The 19,051-nt window shown below is 38.7% G+C and overlaps 1 protein-coding gene across 8 annotated transcripts in view; it reads left to right on the top strand.

Annotated features, from left to right (window-relative positions):
• Nucleotides 1–19,051, top strand: part of ROBO1 (roundabout guidance receptor 1) — a 748,981-nt gene that overhangs the window by 619,412 nt on the left and 110,518 nt on the right. For all 8 annotated transcript variants that reach the window (XM_075102152.1, XM_075102145.1, XM_075102162.1 and 5 more), the window contains one exon: nucleotides 11,097–11,254. In XM_075102152.1, coding sequence (XP_074958253.1) covers nucleotides 11,097–11,254 — 158 coding nt within the window. The remainder of the gene's footprint in view (nucleotides 1–11,096; nucleotides 11,255–19,051) is intronic.

The raw sequence follows: 19,051 nt of genomic DNA, 5'->3' as shown, positions 1-19,051 counted from the left end.
TGGTTTTTGCTCTGTTTGGGGGAAAACTGAAGGGAAGCAACAGAAGCCAAAATTAATTTTTCATTTCTTTTATTACACCTTGTGAATTTACTGGAGGCCCACATAAATGTGCGGACCAGAAACCTAACTAATTAACTGAAATTCTGACATGCCTGGTACAGCTTCTTTGCACCAACTAACTAGGTGGGGTGGGAAAACAGAAGTTGGAATTCTTCCTGACTGTAGACTGCTGAAGCCAATGTTGTTTTGCACTAAAGACACTAATAGTAATGAGTAACAGTAAATAACCTCCACAGTGCCATTCACCAGTAAGATTTAAAGTGTCTAACAGTGAAAGTAAGCTGCACCAAAGCAGCTGGAGTTTTTGTTTACTAGCAAGTCCTATAACAGCAAAAATGCATTCTCACAGTATATCAGTAAAACAAGTGTGAGGATTTTGGCAATCCAGATAGTGTTTTGTGGTTTTGCTTTTTTCCCTTAACCGAGTTGTTTCTGAGTCAACTATTAGAAGATACTGGTAGCTTTTTTCTTGCAAAGCCACTGGCTTCTCATTATGCTGTTTACCAAAATCAGTTGCAATGTATGTGCTTTTTAAAACTGTCCTGAAAATGTATGACTTTCATTTTTATGCTTCTATTGACGATCTAGGTCAAGTTTCATATTGTTTTTACTTTTTTATGCTTAAACACAGAGAAAAGAACCATTCCACTGACCTGACTTGAAAATTTAATTGTGTTTAGTGCTCATAGAGAAATAGAAGAATCCTGGTCTCACACAATAGCACATTTGCTTTTCTTTCTATAACAGTTCTTAATGGAAATCTAAGAGTCTTGTGGTTTACCAGGAAGTTAACCTATGTGGGCTGCTTAGGACTGATAGGAATCGAATTAATGGAGTTTACAGGTCTTTGTAGAGTGTATCATGGCACCCCACAGTTCAGGTCTGAAATGGCAAGGGAAATCGATCACTTCTGCTAATGGAACCCCAGCTCATATGGAATCAAGAAAAAGTGTGGTGTCTTGACTTTTGTCCAAACTTAAGTTTCGTCATTAAGAGTTAGAAATAGCAAAAACAAGGAGAAAAAAAAACAACAGTCAAATTGCTAAAATTACATGTTACAGTTTCTTTACTGCTGCTATTTCCTGGGAAATTTTTAAGGAGTTGTGCTGTACTGCAGTTTCTCACAGGGTGTAAAAGAAAGGTGAAAGCAACATTTCCACCAGACGCACTCACTGCCTTGATCCTTTGATTTTCACAGCCATTTCCGTCATGCTGGTTTCTGTTGTCTTGAATGCATTTATAAGTTCCTATTTCAAACAGCCTGAGCTAATGTTACAGTCATCCACTTTCCTTTTCCATGGTGGTGAGTGCAGATGCGTTGTCTTGTATGCTGCAAAGTCCCTACCGGCCCGTGGTGCCTCACAGCATCACAAAGGTGGACAGCAATGGATGCCAGCTTCTCTTTTGTAGCTGTTATTAAAGATTCTATCTTTAGCCGCAATGCTGAAGTTATGCAACTTAATGTTCTGCGTGTATTAAAATATTAATGAAAACAGAGGGTTGAAAACAATGAATGTGACCCAATATAGAAGGAAGCGTTTAATCAAAATTAAAATCTTCAGTAATGAAATCTGGCTGGCATTACGTGCATTTCTGTTCATGCTGAGCATCGCCCTCCATTTCCTTTTGTTAATTCTGAATCAGACTTCTGGCTGCTGTTTTACCACACGGGGTGATCCAAAACTTCATGCACTCCTTCCTGCCAGCAATAAGGCAGACCTTGCTTAACAGGCAATGTTTCTCTGATTTTGACTCAGTAGCACTTATTGCACATTAAATACTAACATATTCATCAATTGGCACATTGCCTTTAAGTATCTCATAGGGATTGCAGCCAGAATAAGAGTCCAAATGCAGTACTTTTCTGCATGATTTTATTGTCTTTTGCCATTTACGATAGCGTATAAATCTCCAAGACTTGCAGTTCAGAGTTCCGGTTTGGTGAATTTGGTAATGTCCATTTGCTTACAATACCATTTTTCATTGTTGTAGCTATTAACTTTGCTACTTTTTGTAATGCTCTAGGTAGAATTTTACAATATTTGAAGCCTTTGGATGGTTGTCTAAATGAAGAGCTATCACTGTAAATTGTGAAGATGTCTGCCTAGAGATTTTTCAAATTCTGAGCAATAAAAAATATGAGTGTATGATATTGCACTGTGCTTCTTTATACCGAGAAAGCGGAATGATTCGTATTTTAGAATATGCCTGAGGTAGAACAAATGTTTGCCTGTACTGTTTGGGATCTAACTCAAAGCAGTTAATTGAATTAGATCCAGACTATATTTCTCTATGACCTCTCTATAAGGATGTCTGCCATTTTTCCCTGAGGTGATTTCCTAGAAAGTTTTCTAAACCCAGCAAAAGTAATTTGAAAGGTATATGATATTTGGCATAAATGTAATTCTGAAAAAGTTTGCCTGTTTTTACTGTGGCAATCTGTTGTCAGTTTACATTGTGAATGCTTTAGGAGGCAAAGAAACAAGATAATATTACCGTAAGAATAACTTATTCATGCATTTGGACATGCAGAGTACAATTAAGGAAACATCCACTGTCTAACTCAGGTATACCCTGCTGTATAGCGGTCCGGAGAGGTGAGAAAAGATTGTGGAGTTCTGTGGTCTGTAGCTCCTTTCAACAGAGTGAAATTGTATACAACACCAACAGAACAATAGAATAAAGTGTATGTAATAGCTCAGCAACGGTTTTGAGCAGCGTGGCTTTGCTGTAGTGTCTGGTGCCAACAAACGCTGTTCTTAGCTCTGCTGTTATTTAGAATTAGCCACTCAGCCGTATGAAGTGCCTGCATCTTGCACCTTCTGACTGATGTTTCAGGCTTGACCTCAGATTTAATAGTGGAATATCATTTCCCAGAATATTAAAGATGTGACTTAGCTGGTTGAGTGTGATAATAATACTGTGTATTCTCTGATATTAAAATGTCATGTTTTTCAGCCACTTTAACAGCATAATGGGGATTTTTTCATGGAAATAGGGTCCTTTCAAAAAATGTTGATGGTAGCGGTACAGTTACAACATGCTAAAAATTTGAATGCTAAGCAGAAGGACACAGCTAGAATTATTGCCTTGAGGCAGGACCTCAGCTAAACACAGCACAGTGCATATGCAGATGTAGGGCTATGCTGCAGAAACATTGTTATCGCAGGTGTGTGGATCTTTATTTCTCGAAAATACCTCCTCTGATAAGTTTTTGGTTTCTTCAGCATGAAAGGATGATTATAAGCACTTTTACAAGCGTCGGCCATTTAAGACTTGCCTGTACTACAGAGGCAGTGCTGCCAGTTTCATTGTCAAGTCTGTGGAAGAGTTGTATATCCTCTTTTAACAACACAAGTTAAGGCAAAGTAGGTTCCTTCAGCTCCGGCCTAGTGAGGGATTTTCCAGCTTAGAAACTATGGGAAGAGAGTCACATTTCAAGCCAGCATAGCTTGCTGTTTCGCAGCAACACCTTTTCAATCAATTGCATTGTGGCTCCACTTGCAGTGTCATATATCCCAGCTTTAAGTGCTCAATGAAAACTGGCTAAGTGTTTGATTCTGTCCTTGCTGCCTGTATTCCTTCCTTGATTCTTCTCCCTGGAATCCCGAGCTCCAGAACACTGGCATTTCTGTGTTGCTTTGTGCCTTCTTTCTTACAAGGGAAAACCATTCTGCTCCTGAAATAAGGTTTGCTAAGTAGTGAAGGCAAACACTGGCATTTTGGAGAAGTGTCTTCTCACCTTTTCTCTTTCATTGTTTGGTCCTTATATCTCTTGTCATTTCAGTTATCTCTTTATGCTTTGATTTGGAGGGCCGAGACAAGGTCTTGCTGCAGCATCTTAATCTGATTCTTCTTTTCTATTATAATCTGCATTGAAGGAAGGCTTTTGCAGCTAACAGTTAATTGCAAACTGGACGTCAGGACCTTGACTTGGAGTGTACAGAAAAAAACTTCTTTATTTACAGAACACACCCAAATCCTTGGATTTAAAGATGTAAACCCTTCTTTGCCTAGGGAAAACTAATTTGTGATTTCCCAAAGACACAGTTCTTCTGTGAACTGTGTCTAAACCCCCTTGGTTTGTGTCCATAAGTCTGGAAATCTGCTGTGCTAGTCACACTAAAAGTATTGTGTGTAATGAAGCGTGATTCTAATAACCCCAAAACTCTAAAATGAAATCTACAATAAAATAATAATAATAGTAATAAAAAAGCAAATAGCTAAATATTTAGGACAAGTGAATAACTGTCTCTGCAGTCTGTACAAATGAATCTGCTCTTCCAGAAGGTAAATTCTGAGGTATTTTACAGGTAGTAAATGCCTTGTCCCAGACCATAATATGCGGAAGATGTTGAGAGGGATCACATTTTGTACACAGTCAATCAAATTAATAATTAGGTCCTTTCTCCTTATCTATTTCCAATTTTCAATCAACCTAAGGGACACTCTCAGAGTCACATGCCTGAGGCACCACAGATCCTTCAGGGTTTAATTAGGAATCCCAGTGCGGCAGCATGCTCTCTCAGGCCTGTCAGTTACCCTTCTCACAGGAGTTAAAATTATTCTTCATATGACTTATCAGATTTGGCCATTTAATTGATTCCCAATTCATCATCTAATTCATTTACATTTTCCTTTCCACACATGGAAGTACTGTTATGGGATGACAGTTACGTTGCCTGGTAAGATTCCTGGCAATACTTAAAGCCCAAATCTTCAACTAGTGAAATAAAATCAGACTGACTGTGAGTGGTTTCCATAAATTTTGTAATTATCGTCAGTAACTTTCAGTTTTTACAGAAGTCTTTTTTAGAACCTGCTCCTTAAGCTCCATATTAACAATTGTAAATTTCTTAATAACTGAATGAAAAATAATGAATGGCAATAAATGCATTTATTTTAAAGTCTTTATATGTATTCAGTATGTTTACCACCAAATGCCTCAATATTTAATGGCTTCTGCAGTGTAGCCTATCACTTGATTCAAGCTTATCGTTTGTATTTGTCATAAATTTTAAAAGATGTGATCCAGTAGGTGCAGTGCTCCTTGATTTCTTTCTACATTAATGGTTTAGAAGCATGCGGGTGTTACATTTGCTAACATGTATTGCTTAATGTAATAAGGAATGACACTTTTTTCCAGAGAGGGTAACAGTTGACCTTCAGTAGATATCAAGATCCAGGTTTGGTGGTGCTGTATAAATAGCAATCAATCAAAAACAGCGCTCTGTGGAGAAAATACATTTTAAAACAATTTGAAGGTTACAGTAATTGAGGCAGTGCATTTTGTTAACATTTTAGAAGTGATCTAATTTCACTGCTGCTGTTTCATACATCTAGCTGCAGCTTATGATCAGTCTCTTTACATTGACCAGTCTCTCATATCTGGAAACCTATTCAGTGTGAATTCTTAGACTCTGTAATCGGGGAAGTCCTGAGTCACAGGAGGGCTGGCTCTGTGGGAGAGAGAAACTGTTAGGCCACGTGTCTAGTTTCTCTTTGATTATGGGTTCACAGGATTAACCTTCTGAATCCCATTTTTTGTTTTCCTAATCTTACAGCATTTTACAGCAAGTGCACATTGTTGTTGTTTTGTTCTTTGTATTAGATGGAAACTTTCTTTGAAATGCCGTTGTTTTGTTTGGGGGGATGGAAAAGAAACATTGAAATACTTGTTATAAATTTACAGGAATTAAGATAATAGAATTGGTGGGTATTAAAACAATTTCATGGGGGTTTATAACAAAATTAGTCATAAGGCAGGGCAGTGGGCCTTGAGTAGGGTTACACTGCTCAGCTTTAGCACATGGTTTCATGTTGGCACATCTTTGTTTGCTAGGAGGAAACTTGCTCATTAGTTGAGGTCTGGTTGTTTTGTAAAGCAATGGGAGGAGCAAGCATTTCTTCTATTTATTTCACTTTTCCAGATTTTTGAGGCACGTGCTACAATACAAAGAAACATTTAAATTATCTTCGTGCTGAAAGAGTGGAAGTTGTTGGGATCTCTTCAGTTGCCTAATTGTGTGACACCATGGCTCACTGATCTCAGTCAACAGCTAGCTAGCCTTGCAAAATAGGGTGCTTTCTTCTCCAGTGCAATGCAGGAGAGTTAGCAGGATGCAAGTCTGGATGATCTCTTTTAGAAGAATTAAAACGGATTAAGATTGCCTTAATCTGATAGTGAAACTGCACCCCAAACTTCTTCATTTCTCTCTCTTCATCTGTTCACCAGGTGACCATGGCTGTAATATCTTAGTTGATTAGGGATCCTGGATAGATTTTGGTGCGCTGCTTTGAACTGACGTAGCATGAAGTGTGTAGCCAGTGTGACTAGAATAGACCTGTAATCAAAATTTCCAGGAGATTTTCTTAGTTCCAGTTCTTAAACGATACCACCTGTTAGGGCATGATATCCGCAATGTATGATGGTAATTAGTGCGTACCTTACAAATTCATTCTTTTCACTTACTGACTAAAGCTTTCTGGTTGGTTTCCTTTTTCTTGTGTTTTGCTTTGTTTTTCTTTATTGCCTTTGAACTAGATCACAGTTATTTAACGATAAACTCTTTACAATAATCTTTCTTAAATATCTGCAGTGTGTATATGCAAAACCCGCCTGCCTACCTACCTCCCATTTCACCCAGTAATGACTCCCTACTCTTTTTCATAGTAGCCAGCGAAGAACTTAAGAAAAAAACCACCAGTTGCCGCATTTTGAAAAGCACTGTTTAGGGTTTACACAAAAAATACTGTCCCTAATTACGTTGCTTGTCAGTAAAAATTTATCTTCAAGTGATTGCTAGTTCCCTTCTGCTCTGGGAAAGAGTCTCTGGAGAAAGTGTAATTGCTTTATTGATTGAATAGTACATGGTTTTAAATAGTTGTATGAGTAGATGACTTTTAAAGTGGAGTTACAGAAGTTACTCTTGAGCCTGATGAGTTCAGCAAGTGTAGCATAAAAATGTTTTCAGTACAAGCACAGGAGTTCAGAGTTTACACAGCAAGATTATGGAGTTGTCCTACCTGTGCAATGGCAATACTTGTGATCCTTATTCATTGTATTTTAGAAAATATTAGAGTAAAATGTTAGAAAACATTACCCATAGTATGTCAGAAATGGGGGGAGGTGGTTATATCTAGAAAGATTCTACACAGAATTTGTTAAAAAAGGAAAAAAGGCAAGCATCCACTTAATTAATCTATTTTCATTACAGCTGCATATAGATAGAAAGAGGTGCATGTGGTGAAATTTGACCCTTTGGTGACTGAAAGCACATGCTCTACTAGATTACAAAGTATACTTCCAATATATCTTCAAAAGGAAATATATTCTCAATTTACAGTGAGCCTTGACTAGGAAGGACAGAAAAGAAAAAATGATATTTTTTTAGTAAGGGAAAAAAATTAAATTTATAACTTTATGCAAGATTGCCAGGGCCTGAGGCAAAAAAACAGAGCATGTATCTACTTTACAGCTGCAAAAATAATTACATGATGACTATCTGTGGGGTAATCTCTAATGGATTACATTTTGTTAGCGTTTAATTATGTGATGTTAGAGCCAAAATAATTAATAGTAAAAAAAAAAAAAATACTTGTTTTGATATATCTGTGGCCTGAACCTTTGATGTCCTCCTAAGGCATTCTGTTATGCACTAGTTAATTTGTGAAAGCTCTTAGTTTACAGACAAGGTACTGTGCTTGTAAAGCTGATCTGAGACTAAGGAGTGTAGAAATTACTGAAGTAATTTGTTTTTATTATGCAAGTACTGGACTTCTTTGCGGCTTCAAAGGTGCTAAAAGCCATCTGAGGTGCTATCTGATAGGCTTTCCTCTTAGATTTATGAGATCTTTCAGACTTGAAAAGCACTTATGGCTTATTAAGATCACTTCACTTGATTTTTTTTTTTTTTTTTTTTTCTCCAAACTTAAGGGCACTTCTTTTTATATATGTCTTAGCTTTGTCCAAGTGATACAATCTTCTGCAGCAACAAGAAGCTTCTTGGTCAAAACACCCCTTTTATTGAGTTGCAGTAGGACTGTGGTGTAGCAAATAAACTCTGCTACGCTTTCATGTGCTGTTGGCACTGGGAACTGGATACATGGGGGTTTTTTTAGTAACATGGTAGAACATCCGTTTCATCATCTTTTATGTTCTTTAGTTTGGAGAAGTGAAAAAAAAGAGGTAATAATATGACCAGTGGCTCTAAGCCGCATCAAGTCTCTATTCAAGTAAATAGAAAAAATTCTTTGACTTCAGCAGAAACAGTGTCAGCCCAGCCAGTTATGCTCCATGATTTACTGTATCTGGATGGCTTCAGGGCCGCTTGGGAACACAAGAAGTTGCATCTGGTTATTAATGTCATATTCAGTATAAATGGAATAAGTATATATAAGGTTTTCAGTACATGTGAGTAGTATATTAGTGCTCCCATAACCAAAATAACTGATGTGTCTGATTTTGATGCATAAGTATGTAGGGGAATGTAGTAAGGAAGCGCTAAGAGAATGCACGTTAAACTTAATAAAGTTTTGTTGAAAGCAGAAGGGAAGCTAAAGGACTGGTCTTGACTTACCTTTCTGAATAACTAAAAATGACATCATTCCCCTTTCTGAAAACATACTATTTCCTCTAGCTGTAGCCTGGATTAATTTTATAGCTGAGAACATTGTCGATTTTCCCTAGCCTGTTTGCTTTTTAGAGAGAGAAATTCTTTGTTCTTAGATGGAGTATACTTTCTCAGGTTTTTGTATACCAAGCAATAGGCGTGTGGGGGTTTTTTTGGTTTGTTTTGGGGTGGGTGGTTGTTTGGTTTTTTTTGTGGGTTTAGTTTTTGTTTTTTGGGGGTTTTGGTTTTTTTAAATAAACTTTCTGGACTAGGTCTGTTCAAGAGACCTAGTTCATACAAGAGAACATGTTCATCCAACAGCTCTCATTGTTACAGACTAGGTGACCTCCAGAGGTCCCTTCCAACCTAAATTATTCTATAATTTCTTCATTAAGTCCTATCATTCTGCTGTGTTAATTTGTATTGTTAAAAGGATAGAGACATTTGATCATTGATTATCCTCTTTCAGTGCATCAGTATCTCCTGACTCCAGGGCATCCCAAAACCTCAGTAATTAAACTGAAGTATTTGGAATGATAGTGCATCAGTATGGAAGGGTATTGGTAAATTCAGATGACATCTTGTGAGGTCTACAATATACTTCAGTCTTGTTGGTACACAGATGTTCTTTGCTACTTCCAGAAATTATATCAGTTTCTAGAACAGTGGTAAAATATCCTGTATTTATTGCTTTTGATTCCCATCTACACTTCTGTATCAATCTGGAACTTCCCCTGTTGTGTATTATGTTATAATGAGCCAAGGGGGACACACAGGCCTGCGACTGTAGCTACTGAATGGTAGGGTGTCCGAATCTAAGGTAGATGTACTTGAGAAGAAAGAAGATAGTCCTACTGATTATTGACAGGGCTATTTGCCAATAATCCTCCAAAACAAAGGACTGCAAGTCATTTTTGCTCCCTCCCTTCGTTTTACATTATACAGCATTGCAGAAAGTAGGTGTGAGAAAGGTATATCCCTCTGTCCCAAAGCAGATGACCCATTTGCCCTCAGACCATTTTAAAATGTCTTAACAGCATGAAAGACCTTATAGAGAGGAATGGTTTGGTGACAGTGCTCCTGCCAATCTGTAAGCACACCCACATTCCTTAATGTCTAACAATAAATCACACCTCTCTTTGAAGCAGCATTAACAACCAAACCATTATTCAGCAGTGAATGTCCATAGATCTGTGGTCTGTGGCTTGGGGATATATTTTTTTGCTGCAGATTCTTGGCACTAATTACTGTTGACACAAGATTGTTGCAGGTAGCAAGTGACAGATGCTTTGTCAAAATCCTAAAAGTCCTTTGGTTGTAATGTACTTTCCCGTTACCATATCCTTTGTTCAGTGTGGATGGTGTAACAGCAGTGGAGAGGACTAGAATGGTATATTTGTTATCATGTGAGTTATTTATTTTTAGATTAAACCTAATGCCACTTACTTGTAAGGCTTAGGAATGCTATCATTCTGTTAAAGTGTGTCCCTGTGTAGTGGTCTGCTGAGCACAATATGATGTCTCTCCTCTCCCAAAAAGAAAAATAATCACAAAGCTATTGATAAAATTCATAGTAGGTGGTTGGAGGGAGCTAGAGTTTCCTAGGCCTGGGACTTGGCCAAATGATGAGAAAGAACAAATTCTAGTAATGAAGCCACAAAAAAAAAATTTACGTCTTTGAAAAGGTAGTAAAACTTACTTCTTCCAAGTGGAGGATGTGGTTCTGGCTCAGGCTAAGGGATGACTCATAGTGATCAGGAATTTTTCCTTTTTTCCCTTGAAAAAGAACGAGCCATATTGCAAAGATGAGTTTGGCTAAAGCTGCACAAATGTTTGGTGTCTTATAATGTCATCTAAGAACTGGGAGGTTTAGCTAGTTTGTTCACCTTTGCCATAAATTCAGGGGTAGGTGCAATTCATATGGCCAGTGGCCAATCCTTAAGCAAAAACCTTTGGGTTATTGGCAGACTGACCTTATCCCTCAGAAAAAGAGGGGCAGAAAGCAATCTCTGCCGTGCTTCTTCCCAAGTGACATTCTACCTGAGCAGAAGACATTGTGCCTTCTTCAGCTGTGCTAGGAAATCTCTGCTCACACACTAGGCAGATGCTATGCTAAATACAACCCAGTGAGGCAGCTTCTCTGTGTGGACTGTCCCATGTCTGTGTCAGCCTTTCACCTCTGTCTGTGCTTAAGTCTTCACTTGTATGTTGGAAGTTAAATATGAATTGTACGTGGGTTTTCTCTTTCACTGTGTGGAAGTACCAGAGATCATCTGCAGATGCCAAATGAAATTCATTAACTGAATTGTTCATCGATATAAAGTACAATGGCAACAGGGACCATTAAGCACCAAAACAAAACACTTTGCTGTGTTATTGGTGTATTGTTGGGTAATTTTTAATTTATTTTATTTATTCTTTCAGTTCTACGGGACGACTTCAGACAAAATCCATCGGATGTAATGGTAGCCGTGGGTGAACCTGCAGTGATGGAATGTCAGCCCCCAAGAGGTCATCCAGAACCCACTATATCGTGGAAAAAAGATGGGACCCCTCTAGATGACAAAGATGAGAGAATTACAGTAAGTATAATAAGTTTTTCAAACAACACAAAAATCAACTAATGTAAAATTACCAGTCTCTTTAGTGTGTGGGCATCCAGCCATGCTGTACTTTCTAGGATCTGTCCTTCCCTTGCCTCAGAGGCAAGGTGAGTTTGCATTTCGCTTAGAACGTGTCCTCTCTCTTCCTACTTCATTCCAGGGCATACATTTGTTTGTTGAAGAGGACCATGCAAAACCTATGTTCTTCTCTTCCTCAGAGGAATTAGAAGCTTGTGGAAATAAAATTCATTGTATTTGTCACTGTCCTATAATTTTCTTCCCTTTTATCCACTTACAAATTTCTGCAACCTGTAGTATCTGCCTCCCTTGGTTAGAAAAAGGAACTACTAGTAGTCTAGGTGAGACCTCCTTTTGTAATTCTGTTGAAAAGAATCTGTGCTGGAAGATTGTGGTAACAGAAAGGATAAGAAGGGTTTGGGGATATGGTCACATTTCTTTACAGAGGTGGTGGCGTATCCTGCCCTCTCAAATTAAGCTATTTTCTCATTACAGGTGGTGTTAAAACTCTTTTGTACCTGTAGCTATGCTGAATACAGTGCACAATTATTCAGAGTATGGATAAAGCAGCTTCTCAAAACAGAAAACTATCCTTCTTTCAATTTCTGACATGTGAAACAATAAGCTATTGAGCCTAAATGGCTTGAAGAAATGGCAATGAAAAGTGGAGTTCAAAAATCATTTATATGCTGCCAACATGGTGATACAAAACATCTTTCCATATGGTGAGAAACCGTATCATCTGAAAGCACATACCATATAGAATCCTGTTGGTACTGAGAGGATTACCAGCATAAAACAAGATCAGAGGCACATACGATTTATATACCCCAACTGTATACTGAAATGAGGGAGATCTTGAATGGAAGAACACTTTAACCCCAGCAATCTGAGTAAAAAATTACCTTTTTTTTTTTTTGAGATTTAAATTGTCTGTTGTTCCATTTGTTTTTTACAAACAAGACAAAGCTCAGGCGTTCCATAGTTGTGGTGTATGCATACATTTAAATTTTTAAGTACCCTACCAAACCTTTACTGATTGCTGGCTGTTAACTCAATTCCTCCAATCTACTTGCTAAGAACTTGCAATTTCCTTTTCAAATCTCCTTCCCACTGTGACAAGTCAATTGACCTGAGATAAAGGGAGGATTCCAGTGCTACTTTTTTTTCAGGAAATGCTTTCCTGAAATGCCCTTTTTTTTTTTTTTGCTATAGTTTATTCTCTTGAAGGATTTTCAGGTGTTGCCTATTAAGTACATTTCTTTCGTTATACATGAAAACTGCTCTTCCTCCCAGCTGCCGGAACAAAGACGTACCCAGAACAAAAGCAACTGTCACTGACTGGCAGTGCCACCTGTCTTTGTTAAAACTGTGCTTAGGATGGAATAAAGACCCTCAGTTTGATTTTCTTTTCTGGTGATTGTATCAAATACTCACCTACATAGTATTCTTTCACCATGACATCTGGTGGAGTTATCTTGCATTATCAGTTTCTGTTTCCAAAAACAAACAAATGAAAATGAGTTTTGGTATAGGTGTAGATATACCCTTGTTTCACGTGCCCTAATGAGTGTTTGTTTTCAGAGGTGTAAATTAAAAGTGCTGCGATAGCTAGCCCAACTGCATTCATTTACATCATATTTGCCTGGCATTGTCTTAAGCAGCACGATTAATATCATGGCTGCCTTCTCACACAGGCAAGAGACGTTGTAATGCAGATTTGCATCGACTTACAGCTGTAGCAGGATCTTGCCAACTGGATAAAGATGCATTCAGATGCAAGTCTTAACAGCTTTGCAGTAGCCATCTGTATTATCTTGCTAGTGGCTGGGAGGCACGGGGAGACTGGGACCTGGAGTGGACAACATGCTAAAAGACAGATGGGCAAAAAATATCAATTTTGAAACCTGACTTAGAATTATTCCATTTCTGTTAACTTATCTCCTTTAGGTCATTTCCAAAGAACATAAAGAATTAAAAGGGTACAGCAGCTGAAATAAGAATGAAGATGTCAGGTTTTAAGTGATTAGATTTCATTTTTACATTAAATCAACCCTTTTAAAAAGAAAAAAGGAGGTTTTCATACAAGTTCCTATATTTAAAATGAACACATACACTCACTTGATGGCAAAATTGTCATTGACTCACTGAGACTAAATTTCAGGTAATGTAGTTTACAGGTGTTAACTTCTTTTGAAGCCATGAAATTATGAGATCAGGAAACAGCTAACTCTGTGTTGGTGTTCAATATATTTGTAATGCCAGTGGGCATTTAATCAATGAAAATACTTTAGTGGCTCCACTTCTAAAGCATTTCCAGTTGTTTTCATTCTTGAAGGCTTGTTGATCTTTGACTCATTGCCATTTTAAGAGTTCTGTAAGTGTCAAAGGCCGTTCAAAGCACTTCATATTAATGTTTTCCCTTCTGACAAGAGATTTAAAATGAACATTAAGATTGTACTTCTTTTGGAATAAGGGATGATGCTTGACACCTCTTTTTTGATTCATATCTATACTTTCTTCAAAAGGCGATATGTCCATGAAGCAACCTTGTTTTTAATATATGGAAGCTTTTTTTTCTTGTCTGAAATGACAATGTTGATCTTTGAGTCAGTAGAACTGGGCTTTCCAGACTGAGTATTAAGGGTGCCAGAGAAACAGAGGTGGTAGCTTGGTTCCTGACAGAGTTTGAAGCAAGAGATGTAGATAAGCAGCAGTTAAATAGATCCAAGTTAAGGCACAACTTCTTCTGGAATGCAATAAAAAGAAAATACTATTTTGTCCTGGTAGGGTTAAGGAAATTGATACATTTATGTAGGTGAGATAATAAAAATCAAAGTAGTCTTCGCATACTTTTGGTCTATTTGTATGGCAAATAAATGTGCTTTGAAGAGAAATACACATATATGTTTTTCAGGTTATAACCAGTAGCAAATGGAACAAATAAGAAATTAAAATAAGGGTACGGGCACAGCTATCTGTGATGGGGATTATAGAAACAGACATTTTGTCTGAGCACAGCTCTGCCAGTACTGCTCAGTTTTAGCCCAAGTCAGACTTGGTGTAGGCTCTTCAGTGTACACATGTCCGCTGGGTGTGTCTGATGAGGAGCCATCATCAAAACATTTTTTTTTCTCTCTGCTCCTGAGTACGTTGCCTATAAACAGTTCTCTCAGTGCATTGGAGCTAAACGTAATTTTTCTCATGTGTATTCTTTACACCACAGTATGAAAGCATATGCTTGATGTGGCTAATCCCTCTCCATATATTACAAATGAAGCGGGAACGACAGTCTTGCATGTGAAGCAAATGCTTATCTTTAACTTAATTTGTTGAATTGAAAAACAGTTATCATGAGGCCAGAGCAGAACTACTGTGATTCTGTGCTCATCTAGTTAATTTTTCTCTTGGGATTACTGCGGAATCAAGAATCCCTCCTAGAATATATACATAGCTGATAAAGGAGTGCTTCAGTGCAGTCCATTGAATAGCTCTAATTTCTCACTGCAAACAATGTAAAAATAAAATGTACTTTTCCTATTTCTGAAATGTTCTGTCTGCACTGGGAGAGGCTGTGTGACTCTCCTCCTGGAGGTGAGACAGAATGCAGAAAGAAGATGCAATTCCTTCTCTATGAGTAAGAGAGAAGGGAGCTCACCGGGGTGGGGAAGTTCCTCGTTCTGTTTCCAGCCCTTAGCAGTGTTTATGCATTTGGAATTGCTGTCTTGCCAGGTGAAGTTCATAGACCTGCGAATTGCTTGGAGCGAGGGTCTAGGCCAGGACTCTGGGCTTCTAGGTATCCTCACCAGGAACCTGCCTCCTTCCAGCCCCATCAGTCTAGCCACCTCCTTTGCATGGCAGCCCAGTTTCATTAGGATGGAGCCGCGTGTTTCAGGCACTTAACTTGGCACCAAAAGCTATGAGTTTGCATTCCCTCGGGCCGAGGAGGAAGTACAGTCAGTCTCATAGTTTCTGCCGACTCCTGTAATCACTGCGCTTGGTCTTTCCAAACGTATTTTGTCTAGATGCAGTTCGCAGGACCATCAACGGCCATGAGTACCATTAGCAATCACTTGCTTGGGCACTCAGCAATTGCAGTGAATATTGGTTGCTTGTAAGCCTGTGAATATTTCCAGTGTGCCTCCATTCACTTCTTAGCCATCTTCCTGTTGTATCCCAAAACCTCCCACTACTTTTCAGATGGTGTCCCCACTGCCGTCCTACCACACACCACTGCAATGAAATTTTCACCTCATTCCCTGTCCATTTCCTCCATCTCACAACCTGCCCTTGCATCCACCCAGCCTTTTTCTCCCACCTGCCTAGCCCCAGTCTATCATCTGATTAGTGCTAACTGCTTGTGTGGAGGTAACAATTTGGAAGCTCAGATAAACAAAACCTCCTGCTGGATGCTGTAATGTAAAGGCACTCTTCCTCTGGCTGTTGATGTAAATGGCTGTGATTTGTAATGAATGCGGCGTTGTCTGTGTTAGGTTTGCTCAGAGCCTCCCTTAAGGAACTGTGTTGCTGCTCCATCTTCTTTGTGAATCCCAAATGCAATTGCCTGAATATAAGATGCTGACATCAGTAATCTAACCAAGATGGTGGGGCCTTTGAGCATATCTTTAGGCAAAAACTGGCAATAATTACAGACTCAGGAGCACAAAGTGTTCAAAGAGGATCTTGTTGGATCTCCCATCTCCACAGCAGAACCGCTGTGCACTTTTGGGCCTCTCTCTTTATTTGTCTCCTATTTTAGGGGCAATGACTGCATAATTAACAAAGTCTCGATTAAAATCAGAATGCAGTCAGAGTGCCTTTAATTATCAATACTTTCCCAGTGGGAGAACGTATACATATCTTGCATAAGCTCCGGAGCAAGTTGGTGTTTGAGCAAGGCTTGGAGGTCAGGGTTTCACAGCTTCTGTTGTTACTGCCCCATGACTAGTAGTAGCCCATGTGTCAGAAAGCTTCCTAATTGTTCCCATGAAGCCATCATGTAGGTGGTAGAAGAAAGAAGCTGTGCATACTGAACATAAAATTTTAATAGCTAAAATCTTTTACATATACATGAAAAAGAGTGCCGATATCTAAAAAAGAAATCCTTTGTAATTGAACACAAAAAGCAAAGCTTTTGCATTGAAACTTTGGTGCAGCACTGTGATTGCAATTTCCCCCTCTTTCGTATTAACTCTTACCTATCATTTATCCTGAATCGTCCTCATTTGATTTTTAAAAGAAAAAGCTTGAGAAGCCATTTATCTTTCCTTGTTCAAGTTTCTTAGCTTTTAAGATCAAAGTTACAAGATGAATAATGCATACAGGTTTTCATTCCTTTTTTGTGTGGCTGTCTTGTGACATCAACAGTTTTGAATGACTTAGGCTCTTATTTTAGATAAAATGTAACTTGAATTCTTGATCCCTGTTTCGTTTCCTGGCCCTTAAATAGTATATCACAAATACGAAGCATTGTGTCTTGCACAGTGCTATTTTTACACGAGTGAGTGATGAAAATGTTTTCTACAAAATGTGAAAACAAAGCCTCTGATCTTCTGCTGTGACAGGAAAACTTCCTTAAAGATACCATGCACAGGAAGACGTTTTATTTATTTGCCCCAAATTTTTTGTTAATGAATTGTCAAAGAGAACTTGGTCCATTCTTCTTGGTGGAGACTATTCACAGCCTCATCGTGCTTTGGCAAGTTTAAAACTACATAGGTGATCCCAACGTGGTCTTGGTCATGACAAGAAAGAAAAAAGAAATGGAAGAAATTACGATGCCTATCAGTTAAAAAGGAAAAGAAAAAGGGTTGTTCATATTGGAGGGAACGCTGGAAAAAGCAGAAATTAATTTGCTATTTAGGAAAGGGGCCTTTCCTTCCAAAGTTAAATTGCAGTGGGAAAAATTGCAGAGGGGAGGTGAATCGAGAAAAAGGAAACAAAACCTGATCGAATTTGTTCATGTGTGCTGTGCAGGAATAACAGGCTTAACCCTTTGAAACAGCTATGCTCCTGACGCAAACCATACTGTTACAGTGCGACTCCAAATTAATTCAAGATGTTTATCCTTATTTCTTTCTCCTCTACTTCTCTTTCTTTGCTGGCCTCCTCTCTTTTTTCATTAATTTATTAATTCCTTAACATCTTAATCTCCCCAGATTACGTATTTTAGATACACAGGAAAAGAATGCATATTCCTGTAGAAGATGTAATGCTTCTGGTAACAAAGTCAGTCCTGTGGAGAGCTGCGTGAAAGATCATGGCCCGGGTACACAGCACACAAAGCAATGGGGGTGAGGGGAAGTGGAGAGCAAGTACCTACAGTTCAGGGTTTTATTTCATTTTAATTGTTTTTCTTTTTTTGGGGGGCAGATTAAAGGGCAGGCAGCAATTTCCTATATGCTCCAGGAGGGTTAGAAAGAGAAGAGTATTTTTTATTCTGAGTCCCAATATGTATTTGTTGCCCCCCTGGCAATTTCCTTTCTTCCCAGTCCTTTTTCTTCATTCTGTCTCTTTTTCTCACTCCCTGGGAGGGTTGGCTTCCCACTCTACCTCTCTTTTTCCTTCATCTGCTGATCCCTACAACAGTAGCTTCCTTGAGGATCAAGAGCAGTTTTTGTTAATGATTTATATTTCTTCTACTATTAATATTGCTTCCTCTGGCAACACAACTGCAGCTGCTGTGAGTTAACTTGGCACTCCAAGGGGAAAAAAAATGTAGAAAATTGTTAAAAATATTTTGGAACCACATAGCTGTCCCAGAGGATAGTGATAATGGCTCTAAACCCTGGTATTTCTTGCTCTTATTTATCCCAAAATGTGATATTGTTTTTTCTCTGTTCACGCTTAAAGCTGTTTCAGGGTCCCCGTTGCTCCTGCTGGAGTCTCTGTGTTCTCCAGATTCCACAAGCCATTCAAAATGTGCCTTCTGGATCATCTCCCTTGCTTTCTGTTCTGGCCATGGCATGTGCTTCTGTTGTCTCCTGCATTATTAGGGCACCTTTCCCATCTTCCTTCTCAACTCTCTCTGTGTGCCTGCAGTTTCTCCTGCTGTTTCTAAACCACTCAAGCTTCCACATCTGCACAACTGCTCTTTCTGTGTTAAGGCAGAGAGTTCTCAGGGTATCTTCTGCTGCGCTGCTACTTCCCCTGTCATTTTTTTTATTATCACAGGCATATCTGAGCTCTTTTCAGTGGTACATTAATCTTTGATTTGCATTTATCACATCGTTTTGTACATTGTGGGTTCTTTGGTTGAGCCCTTAGAAACATAACATCTTCTGCAGAGAACCCTGCTCATCTTGGAAGGCTGTAAAAAATCTGACTAACAGACTGGGCTAACAGAAAGAAGAGAAAATATCGGGCATTCTTTCCTTTTTGTCTTCATTTTCCGCTTTCTCTTCCTCCATCCTATTTGGAGTCTTACTGTACTCGCATCATTTTTCAGACTCAGCTCTTTGAGGTGAAACTTTTCATCTCTAACACATCCATGAGTAGATTCCAACCCTGACCACAGCCGTTAATAGTGACAGATTGTATTTCTACAAGTACTGAAGTAAACATGGATTGAAAATCCTAACCTATTACAAGATTCTCTCCTCACAGCTTTTTGCAGGTTTGCCATTTTAAAGCGCATAGCTACACAGACTTCGTCAGGCAGATGTGAGCTCATTCAGTTCGCTCTTTGAATCGACCAGAAGCCATATGGCAGCGGTTAATGTGGCGCCAAGCCTGAGCTAATAAGCCCTGCTGAGAGAC

The sequence above is a fragment of the Phalacrocorax aristotelis genome, chromosome 1 (assembly GCF_949628215.1).
Source record: "Phalacrocorax aristotelis chromosome 1, bGulAri2.1, whole genome shotgun sequence".
Taxonomy (NCBI): Eukaryota; Metazoa; Chordata; class Aves; order Suliformes; family Phalacrocoracidae; genus Phalacrocorax; species Phalacrocorax aristotelis.
The sequence above is the reverse complement of the archived record's forward strand: the minus strand, read 5'-3'. Positions and strand labels throughout refer to the sequence as shown.